The sequence below is a fragment of the Arachis ipaensis genome, chromosome B08 (genome assembly GCF_000816755.2).
Source record: "Arachis ipaensis cultivar K30076 chromosome B08, Araip1.1, whole genome shotgun sequence".
In the NCBI taxonomy this organism is placed as follows: Eukaryota; Viridiplantae; Streptophyta; class Magnoliopsida; order Fabales; family Fabaceae; genus Arachis; species Arachis ipaensis.
In genome coordinates this window covers 111,657,065-111,669,273 of record NC_029792.2, presented here as the reverse complement: position 1 = coordinate 111,669,273, position 12,209 = coordinate 111,657,065, and the positions used below count along the sequence as shown (strand labels likewise).

General features: G+C 35.0%; 1 protein-coding gene across 1 annotated transcript; it reads right to left on the bottom strand.

Annotated features, from left to right (window-relative positions):
- LOC107613599 lies at nucleotides 687-4,891 on the bottom strand. Its single transcript, XM_016315675.2, has 5 exons — nucleotides 4,469-4,891; nucleotides 3,275-3,352; nucleotides 2,643-2,742; nucleotides 1,939-2,081; nucleotides 687-1,040 (listed from the first exon to the last, which is right to left on the bottom strand). Exons 1-5 carry the CDS (start codon nucleotides 4,796-4,798, stop codon nucleotides 831-833), a joined length of 861 nt encoding a protein of 286 aa, XP_016171161.1. The 5' UTR covers nucleotides 4,799-4,891; the 3' UTR covers nucleotides 687-830.

Sequence of the window (12,209 nt, the reverse complement as noted above, 5' to 3'; positions counted from 1 at the left end):
CGTTTTATCACCCTCTCATAATTTCATAATATGGCTCATGATCTTGATTTCTTTGTAATTTTTACAATTTTATATATCCCTTTTATTCTTATAGATATAGATCAAATACACATTTTTCATTTGTTTTAGAGCTTCTTTGACAGGACAGAGTTAGGTTAAATTTTATGAAAAAGCCAAAATTTTAAGTTTAAGTTTAAGAGGAGGGGGTCATTGCCCCCTTCTTGTATATAAGGCTCTTGCTCCTTGATGCACTTGATCCAAATTTCTCATTTTCATTTCTCAATCCTTTGTAATTTTACATACTTTTTTTTTCTCTTTCTTCATTCTCAAAGGATTGTAATTTTACATACTTTTTTTTTCCTCTTTCTTCATTCTCAAAAATATAAAGACCCTCGTATACTCTTGTTTTTATTTTGCTTAATGCGATTTTTGTTTAACTATCTTATATTCTTCTAATTTTTAACATTGCATTACAAAAACTACTCTTTAAAAAATTTCTTTACCTTATCTTATACACTTGTATTCTACCAGTATGACTCCTTGTCTCGCTCTAATTCCTCTAGTTTCACTAAAACTGTCTTGTCGTTGAAGAATAACTTCTGCCGTTAACTCCAGATCTCATTTGCACTTTTATGTATTTCCCAGCTTGCTTCTTCATCTGCCAGTCTCAAGAAGTTTCAGAAAATGACATGCTATGCATTAATTACTTGCATTCCTTTTCATTATTTTTGTATAATGAACACGAGTTAAACATTAATTCCTTAGGTCATGCCATTTTACCTACAGGCTACAGCAAAGAATTAAGTATATTTTACAACATCTACATTCTTCTACTCTCCCTTATGGAGGTTATGGAGGATATACAAAGATGCAGAAGATAAGAAAATACAGACTGAATAACTAAGTAAATCCATTCCTGTGGAAATGGCTACCATTTTGCTTCTCTCAAACATTTTTACCAGAAGAATCATGACAATAACGTGCCCCACTTTTGTCTTCAGTTCGTCCAGTGAGCTAATTTTCATCCATTTAGGCCTCTCCTGAAAAAAGAGGGGAAGAAAATACAAGCTATTATTGTTAGTGATCAAAACAGACAAAAAATGTTGATTAAAAGATGGACCTTTCAGAAGGCTTAGGATGCGATCATGAGTTGCGAGGAAAATGAAAGAGGAAGCTTTGGAGGGGAAAAAGGAAAGAGAAGGAAGTACTTATTCACAAGTTTAAAATAGATAAAGAGGAGAACGGAAAAATACTTATTATACCTTTTTACAGTTTTATCCTTTGCTAATATAACTTATTATTCTTGAAAGTGTATTATGTCAAGTAGATCCTTGAGAAATTTTGTGATCAACTTATAGGTTCCTACGGGCGGAGAAAAAACAAAGTGCTTGAGACAATATTAGTCGGCGACTAGGATTCAATCAATGAGCAAGCCAGAAAACATAGGATTCCGATTTCTATAATGATAATATGATATGTATTTCAATATTTCGTTGAATTGTACAGGGTAAATTACAGTTGCACAACTGAGCAGGCGTTTGTTTTTGTTTTACTTAAATCATGGTAACAAACAACCTTGACAGCAATGGCGAATCCAGAAATTAGAAAGAACAAAAAAATAAATTTAAAATGCATGAAATGAGATTTGAACCCATGTTTTGGGCATAAAATGCCTCCTTTTAACCACTAAACTAATAGATGAATTATTGAAAGTTTTAGACATCATATAATATATTTTAAGTTTCGAAAATTCAGGGGGGCATGGCCACTAGTCCCCCCCTAAATCCGCCTCTGCTTGACAGGTAAGAGTAAAACAAATAAGAAGTTGCGTTAGGTGAAATTTTCTGATATAGATACTGCAATTTAATGCTCATAATATATGAAAATGCATGGTTGTTACTATAGTTTCAGATCAGAGGGCTTGAGAGTTGAGAATACCTTCAAAACAAACATTCCAAACAAAGAGGATCCTACAAGAGCACGATCCACAGCAGGTTTCTCATGTGAAGATGTATTGCTTATGAACAATCCGTACAGTCCCATTCCAAATATCAGCATAACCGTACCAGCCAAATAAACATCTGCAGCAACAAGATTCATGCATTTCAATGGCAAAAAAGTGAAAAACAAAGAATGATTCAGTCCAAGTAGGGTACATAATCTTATAAGCAATCCAGACCAGGATCTGAAGCAAAAAATGGTGTGTTTACAAGTGAAAACATAAAATGATATATGCTATTTAAGCATTTGGGACCGTGCAGGTCAAACAAAATCTATATGTCTAATTCCTTTTTTTTTTCTTTTTTGGTTTGAAAAGGAATATTTTCATATAATTATCAAACATGACATAGGTGTGACTTTGCAAAACCGTAATGTAGCCGTGTGAATTGTGATTTGAAAGTCATGGCTTTAGATTCTGAAAGCAGCATCCTGGTTGCATGGATAACAGGATAACAACAACTAAATCATATCAGTGTTTGTCTCATTTATATTTAAATCATGTTTATAAAATTGTAAAAATTTTCCCAATTTCTTTTCACAGTTAATCATTTCCTGTCCCAAGTAACAGAATACTATAGAGTATGTCCAATAAGTCACTATGAAAAAAGGGTATATGTTAATTCTGATAGATGATGAATTACCAATTGCTTCAACCAGTCGCAGAACCATCTTTCCAGAGTGAACTCCTTTGACACAGCTTGACCAATAGACTTTGTATGCATCAATAATATAAATACAACCCTAAAATGACAGAAGATAGTAAGATAGATACATGTAGGATCACTCGTGATATGAACCTAACAATATTCAAATGTTACAAACTAAACAATCTAATGGGTAGACTACCAAAGTGGTATCCGAACAAAAAAATGTACCCTAAAAGCTGGAAAGTTATTCGTGGCCTCCGAAAGATTATAGACTTTTGACAACATGATCTAACCATGAGTTACTTCAAGATAGTTGTTAAGAAGTATAATATCCAATTATGACTATTTTGTCAAATGTCTGTAATCATTCGAGGTAAACACAAGAAACTTTTGGGCGACAGAGACAGTACCAGGAAACAAACGCAGCCTTGGGGTCCATTTTTCCAGCACTAGAATCTTTTGGGTACTTATTTTAATTGTCTAGTCCAATTTAATTATCAGAATAACGTACATAGGTAAACAAAGAAGTAGAGTTCTCCATGAGAGAAACCAATAACATAAATAAAAGAGATAATCTCACAGCTGAGCTCAATAGTGATTACATGAAAGGTGTTCAGAGACTATACGTTTAGGAAGCACAATAGTGAACCAGCCAATGAACCTCCAACAGCGAATAGTGCCAAGAAACGGAAGTCAAATATAAGCTGCTCAAAAAATGGAAAATCAGAAAGCTTCTAATTAGAGAAGAGAATGAATAACGAGTACTAGTTTATAACTAATTTCAACAAACTACCCCATATAACCCAAACCATAACCAGCAAGAACTCCATTAAGAAAAAAGAATCTTGAAAAGAAAATAAAGACAACCCCTTCTTCCTCATTGTGCGAGAGTGAGGATTGATTAAAAGTAAGTGCATCGCTGCATAGTAGATTGGGCAATGAATCCATGGAATATGCTATCAATTATCTATTATGACATTTATGTACCGGTGGATGAAAACACTTATGCATATTTAATTGAAATTATATAGATTCAATAGGAATCACAAGAAAAAGTTAAAATGCTCTATTCCAAATTCTATGCTCAACATTAATTACGATCACCCCTCACAGTTAACTAATTAACTACCTCTCTCACTTGTCTCTCTCCCCTAACCAAAAAATCTTAGAAATTTTAACCGTAAATATCAGCACAGAAATCATTGGCTTGCAACTTCCATAAAAAATCAGCAAGAAAACTCGTTAATTTTAAAAACAAAATAAATGCTCCTCCGTCTTAATTAACTTTACAGTTTTAGACGTTCACCTAAAGGATAATTGAAATGTATTAGAATTATAAAACTCTAAAATTAATTTATAAAATGACTCGTACTTTATAACAATATATACTGAGCATATGTCAGAGATTGTAATTTCTTTATTCTGATTTCTAATACTTATACTATGACCTCTCGATTATTAAAGGATAAAACTAATATCACATTTCTTATTATTTGACTACTAATACGCTAGTACCAATAACATGAATAATTGCTCTCTTAGACGATGTATATTTTGTATTGATACTATTATTGAGGATAACTATTTCATATATTTAATAGTTATTATGAATAATTACTCTCTTAAACGATGTATATTTTGCATTGACACTATTATTGAGGATGATTATAGTATACTGATAAGGCATATGAGTAAAAACAACAGCAATACTAAGTAACCAACAAAACTTATACACTTGGCTAATTCAAAAGCCTAAATACTAAATTCTCTAAATTCTAACGGTATAAAAATAAGATGATAATCGGAATATTGACTAATACCCTTTCAATGTTAGACTCCGTAGATCGAAAAAACCTAACAGCAGGGTTGCCATTAGGGCTGGCGAATGCGTAATTGAAGACAGGGTCAGGTGGCCTAGACTCAACGAAAGGTGTTGAGGACGAAGTTGTTGTTGTAGTAGTAGCAGATGGAGCAATCGGTGTTGATTGTGATGATGATGATGTTTTCGGTTCAGATGAAGAAGAAGAAGAAGAGCCTACGGAAGCATTTGGACTTGAAACTCGACGGCGAAGTAATGAGTGGCTCCGGCGGATTGGTGCGGAGAGGGAAGGTGGAGAGGGAGAGATGAAGGTGCATGTGTAAAGAGCCATTAAGAATGGAAGAAGAAAGGAAACTCAAATTTAAAATAATGATAATGAATAAAAAATTAAAAATGTAAGGTGCTAAGGGAGTATGTAATATTAATAATTTAATATAGAAATTATACGGTACAAAAACATAAAAGGGACAAGATTTGATAAGATGCTAAGATGGTTGGTTAGGTGGTATCCACACACGTTACTCTCTTCTTCGTCAGGTCAACTAAAAATATCAAGAGATTCTTAAATGTATTTTACGCTAATAATTTTGATAAGGTGCAAAGTATGACTTGGGTTGAAAACCAGGGAAATATATTGTTCGAGAATATCGGTATTCATGCATCAAGTTGGTTCAGGTTTAGGATGAAATGAAATTAGAATTAATTAAATTATAATTAATTTAGATTGGTTTAATTTTATATTTTATGTGTATCTAAATCAAACCAAATTGACTAAGAATAGATTTGTTTGATTCTAGTAATTAGATAACTGATAAAATAAAAATAAAAAAATAAAAAAACGAGAGAATTATGACCTTTAAAAAATAGCATATAATTAACCAATGTCAATATATGAAATTGATTTGTTGAAAGTAATTATGTAAACAAATAATTAGTAAAAAAAATGTTAACCTTAATTTTAGGACTGCACACGGATTGAATCGGATATAGTCTGAAATTCTATCTGATCCGCACTGCACTCATCGGATCGGATTGGATACGATATCCGTATTTTTTAGGCCGGTTTGCGGATCGGATCGGATATCGGGTATATCCGCATAATTCAAAAAAAATTATTTTAAGATTCTCTTTGACTGTTTTTACAAAAAAATATCCAGAAAATTTATTTTTATCTGTTTAAGCCTATTTACACATAAAATATTATCAATAATAGTTCTCTTGAATAACAAAAACAAAATAATAACACAAGATTTAAGTTTAATTATTCTAAAGTGAAGTACAACATAAAAAATTAAAAACAAAATATCATAAAATTCATAAAATAACACACTAAAATTCATATCACATTAGGGTTTACTTTCTTAAACTATGCTATTTATATGTGATGTGCGGATTTGCGGATCGGATCCGCGGATATCACTGCCGAATCCGCAATCCGATCCGACCATAGTATGGATCAGATCCGATGTGGATAATTACCACGGATATGCGGATATTACCCAATCCATGTGCAGCCCTACTCAATTTGTTGCTCAGAATTTCAAAATAAACAAATTGAATAAGACTTCCGAATTTGTCATTAATATGGATTTCAACAAGAACTCTGAACTTAGAATTTTAAAACAAACGAATTGAACAAAAAATTTAACATAAAGTAAAAATAATAACCTCAAATTCTTATAACAAACCAATTAACATAATATATATAAAAAAAACTAGATCCTTACCTCACCGGAAAAGACGACCGCCACAAAATGAAGGAGTGACGTTGTTGATGATTGGACAACACCGTTGACGACTACATGATGCACGATGGAGAGGACGTCGCTACTGCTGCAGTCTGCCTTGAGTGAGTCAGTGACTGCCGTGAATGAGGGAGTGAAGAATAGCTTAACTAGGAGCCTTGAAGAAAAGTTGAACAAAAAGAAACTTGAAATTCGCATCGCACTCGAAACGGTTAAGCATAGTAGAAGAAATAGCAGCGTACAGAGAAGATAAGGTACATATTTAGAGGGAGTTCCAAAAAGGTACATGTAACAAGCTCCAGACTCGACCTACGAAGCAAAGGCCAGCCAAAGTATATATATATATATATATAACCCAAAAGTTTATCAAAAGACAAAATATAAATCCTGTTTCTCCAAGTCAACCTCTAGGAGGGACAAAATATAAATTCTATACAAAAGTAGAGAATACTACATGTATACATATACAAAATACAAAACATAATGTCCCAAGTAAATCTTCGCTCCCAAAGAGTTTCCAGCACGCTCAGCGAGGTGCTTCACATCTTGCATATGAAAAGCAACATAATATGTTTGGAATGAGAATAAATAATAAATAATAAATAATGTCCCGGAAAGCCAGAGACATTCTAAGACTCCAACAACCCATATTCATATCCTAAAGTTTTTACTAAACCAGAAATACGGTGACTATATCTAAGGATTCTAATCTAACTCTTCGTTTTCTATTCTTTGCAAACCTCTAATTCGCCAAGTAAAACAACCCTCAGCGCCTCCATCACCAAGCAGATGGATCTCTCAGAAGTAAAAAAAAGCAAGACAGACAAGGGAAAGCACCAATATAGAGACAGATACAACAATTAGGTCAAGTAGTAGTTAATTACAATTAAATAAATAGGTAAACCAAAATAAATGCATACTCAAACAAAACATACAAGTGCATATGATGCATGTCTGTCCTATAGCCGATCAGTCTCATCTGTCGGTTACTAACCCTGAAATCACTTAACGCACGTATCACGTGCCGCTTGTCACATGTACGCGTCAGCCACGCATGTGTGTTATTTGGATTCTATACTGTCTACGCGTACGCGTCATCGACGCGTACGCATCATCCACGAGTGCATGTCATTTGGACTATGGCTTGGTCACGCGTGTGCGCGTCGCTACCAGCTTCTCAAATCTCCAAATTCTTGTGTTCCTTCAAATTTTGCATACTTTATTTCCATCCTCTAAGCTATTCCTGCCCGATAAACCTGAAATCACTTAACGCACATATCACGGCATCGAATGATAATAAAAGAGGATTAAAAATTAGCAATTTTAAAGCCTAGAAAGCATGTTTTCAATCATAGCACAAAATTCGGAAGAAAAGTTAAGAACATGCAATTTACATGAATAAGTGTGAGAATAGTTGACAAAATCCACTCAATTCAGTACAAAATAAACCATAAAATAGTGGTTCATCAAATCTCCCCACACTTAAAAGTTAGCATGTCCTCATGCTAAGCTCAAGGGAACCAAAAGAGTGAAGGGAAAATAGTAGGACTTATGCAATGCAACTTATCTATATGAGTGCAACTACATGCTAAACGCTTCTACCTACTTGGTTTAAAGTAAATAAATCTTTCAAGAACAAATATGAACTGGATTCTACTAATTCAAATCTCAAAATGAAGTACAAATAGACTTGCAAGAAGAAAGCTCATAGCTGAGAACACGAAATCGAGCATCGAACCCTCACCGGAAGTGTATACACTCTAATCACTCTAGTGTTTGAGGGTTGATTCTCTCGGTTCTCTACTAATCCTGTTTTCTAAGACTTGCTCTTCTTCTACCAATCGACAAAAAATTTAATGCATAAGTACACAAATCAAGAGGTCTTTTCAAGGGTTGTAATGGGGTTAGGGTCAAGGTAGGAATGTATTTGGTTAAGTGGACTAAAATCCGAATCCTTAATTATCCTAAACTTCCCACCTAACTTATGACATTCCATGTAATCAAAATACAAAATCTAACTACTCATTGACTATCTTTTCCACATATTCATGCATCCCAAATTTAGTACAATACATATGCATTGCTACCACCATTTACTTTGGGGCATTTTGTCCCCTTTTATTGCTTTCTATTTTTCTCTTTTCTCTTTTTTTTTTATTTTTCTCAATGCATATGATTAAAGTATTGAATGCGAGAATATGTGCTCAACTATCTTTCTCACATTTTCATAAAAATATACAACATACCCAATTCCCAAACCAACGTTTCCAAACCCAGTTTTTCCACACTTAAATCATGCACACTTTCACTAGTCTAAACTGACCAAGGATTCAAATTAAGGACATTCATTATTTTTCGCTTAGAGTTAGTGATGTGTTAAAATAAAGAACAAATGGGTTAAAATAGGCTCAACATTGGTTTGCAAAGGATGATGAAAGGTTAAGGCCATATGGGTATGTGAGCTATAATGAAACAAATGCCTCAATCATATAAGTGCATGCATACATCAAACAATGAAAATATAGAATTAAGCAAGACAAATATCACAATTTTAGAGAGAACAACACACACCGAATCAAAATATTGGTTAGTAAGCTGCAACCATTCAAATAGGTTCAAAAATCTCACTAGACTTGTGTGTTCGAGCTCTAAAACCATGTTCCAAAATAAATTTCTTTAAGCAAGTTCAACAAAAATTTTAATTCAAATTAGTGAAATGTCCTAAAATAGTTTCTTGGAAAAGAAATTACTACTTCAACTAAATAGTACCTAAATGCAAGTAACTAACTACACATGCAATCTATCACACAATGCAACAACTAACTAACAAAGAAAATTAAGAATTGGTGTTGAAGAAAGAAGTAGGTACCCACGGAAGTCGATCTCGACCTCCCTATACTTAAAGATTGCACCGTCCTCGGTGCATGCAAATACCAGCTAAGTGGAATAGGGTTGCTACAACTGATGAGCTCCTGCAAAGAATTGTGCAGATGAACTTGTTTGTCGCCTCATTTAAAAGTTTTTCCTTTCCCTTCTTGGTGGCCAGCCTGAAAGGGGAGACAAAGACGGAAGATTAAGCCCAAAAGACAAAGATATCAAAGCAAATAAAATATAGGTGGGGCTGATGCCAAATAATAATGAGGTTCTCAACTACATGGTAGCTACAACATGCAAGTGAGAAAATAATATAAGCAAATGGCATATCAATGGTGCAAGAATTGTAACAATGAGGAAGAAAAAATGGGTCATGAAAGATAATGTGAGTTCGTATCAATGCACAAAGAATGCAAGTAGCAATAGAGATTAAGCATTGACCTAAAAATTTTATCATCCAACAACACAAAATAAGTCACGAAGCACCAAAACAATGTAAGAAATATTCAACAGTTGAGTAAGAAAATTCAACACCAATGGAGAAATAGCAAACTTAGAAAAGAAAATAAGAACAAGCTACAAAAGCAAAGTTAAAATGCAATGAATGAAGGTATGCAAATGAAATAAGTAAGAGAGAACGAAAGAGAATAAATATGAGAAGTTAAAGGGATGAAGAAGAAGAAATGTAGAAAGAAGGAAGAAGGAGAGAAGAAAGAAGAAAGAAATGGGAGAAGATATGCGACGCGTAAGCGTCGTCCACGCGCACGCGTGGATAGCAGAATGAGGAGGCGACACGTGAGCGTTGGTCATGCGTACGCGTGAGAAGCAGAAAAGAGGAGGTGACGCGTGAGCGTCAGTCACGCGTGCGCGTGACTACTTTTCGTTCTAGACGCACGAAACCAGCACAGTTCCATCACAACTCTCTGGTTTTTGTACCAGAGGTAGCATTAGCATATGACGCGTGCGCGTCGGCCACACTCACGCGTGGGTTGCCAAAAAAATAAAGTGACGCGTACGCGTCAACGAGACATACGCTTGGGTTGGGTTGTGCGCCTAGCACCCCATCCGCATGGTTCCAGCACAACTCTCTGGTTTTTGTACCAAAAGTTGCAGCATTCAATATGACGCGTGCGCGTCGGCCATGCACACGCATGAGAAGCATTTTTTTTATATCAGAACAGATGCAAAGATGCATATTTGAAAAGTATCATACACACCTAATAAAACAAAGATAAGAAAATTAATAAAAAAAACTATAGAAAAGGAAGATCATACCATGGTGGATTGTCTCCCACCTAACACTTTTAGTTATTGTCCTTGAGTTGGACATTTGGTGAGCTCCTTGTCATGGTGGCTTGTGCTTGTACTCATCTTGAAATTTCCATCAATTCTTGGACTTCAAATGATTGTTAGAGTTTCCATTCAAGTGCACCAAACCTTGGTGAAGTTCTCCACATGCTCGAAGCTCCCAAAATTGGTCCTCATATATTCTCGGATCCCAAATCTTGTTTCTACACCCGTCTTCAGGTTGATCATCATTTTTCCAACCGGGTGGCAAGCAATCCGAATTCTCACTGAGGCATCCAAACAACTTCCTAGACCCATTCAATCTAGCTCTACACCAATCTTTGCACTTCAACTTTGAGCATTCAACCACAATGAACTAAAACTTGTGTTTCCAATCACTTACCATCTCCTTTTTACTCTTAAAACTTGTGTACCCTCCTCTACATCAAAGTCAAACTTCTTGGAAGAATACTTTACAACTCTAGATTCCCATGGAGGTTCAGCATCTCCTAAGTCTTCAACCACTTCTTCCTCTTCAACAATTACAGCTTCTTCCAATTGTTCTAGTACAAAATCACATTCCTCATTTTCCACCGGAGTTTCTAATCTCTCCTTCATGCTATGCTCCTCATTAGATTCTCCACATGCGGCCATGGGGGTACGTTGAGTGTCGAAGCGTAGGGAGGCTAAATTATTTACTACCTCAATCAAGGTAGTTATGAACTCTAGTGTCGTCCTTCGCATCTCTCTTTGCCCTTGAAGAACAAGACCAAGGGTGTCATCTATTGGAGACAGGAGTGGATATGAGGGTTCATTGCTTGGGAGGAAGGGTTCATGATAGGAAGGTGGTTCGTCTTGATAGGAATATGGAGATGGTGTATATTGAGGTGGTGGTTCTTGGGAGTAATTGTGTTGGAATTGGGGTGGTTCTATGTATGGTTCATATGGCTCATAAGGTAGTTGGTATGGTGGATAAGAATTAGGGTCATATGAAGGTGTTTGATTGTAGGGGGCTTGTGAGTATGATGGTTCAAAACTATGTTGAGGAGGGGGTTCATAGGCATATGGTGGTGGTTGTTGATAATCATTAGGGGGTCCACCACAGCCATTGAATGGATATGCATCTTGGAACGGCTCTTGCTCATATGTTGGATAAGGTTGTTGCCAAGATGGTTGATCAAATGCTTGAGGCTCTTCCCACCTTTGATTGTTCCATCCTTGATGCAAGCCTTTATTGTAGTTCTCATTTCCTGCAACATAACTATAACCACACTCATAGCCATATGGGTAAGAATTCATAATAGCAACAGAAAATAAAAACAAAAGCTGACAAAAATAAGCAAACAAAGTCCTAAAACTAACAAAAACTAACAAAGAAGAAAAAGATATATATATTCACAATATATATAATAACCAATAACAAGGCACACATTTACAATTCGCTGGCAACGGTACCATAAACTTGACGGAGAAAAATTGTCGGTAAAGAATTTCTCAATAAAATCGCGTTGCAAGTATAGATCTAAACCAACAATTAAACCTCAATCAACGTTTAAATTATTTGTCACTTAAGCAAACCAATAAAAATAACCGAAGTATTCAAACCTCGGGTCGTCTCTCAAAGGGATTACATGGAAGTGTACTTACTATTTGTTATAGGAAAATATTTTTGGGGTTTTTGAATGATGAACAAGGAATGTAAATGACAAGAAAATAAACTAACAACTAAGAAAAGTCCTAGCAAGGGTTGAGAATTAGAATTCCTATCCTCATTGTCATCGCCAATTGTGATGGTAATTGTATTTTGCTCTCACTTAGTTAACCTCTAACCAATGA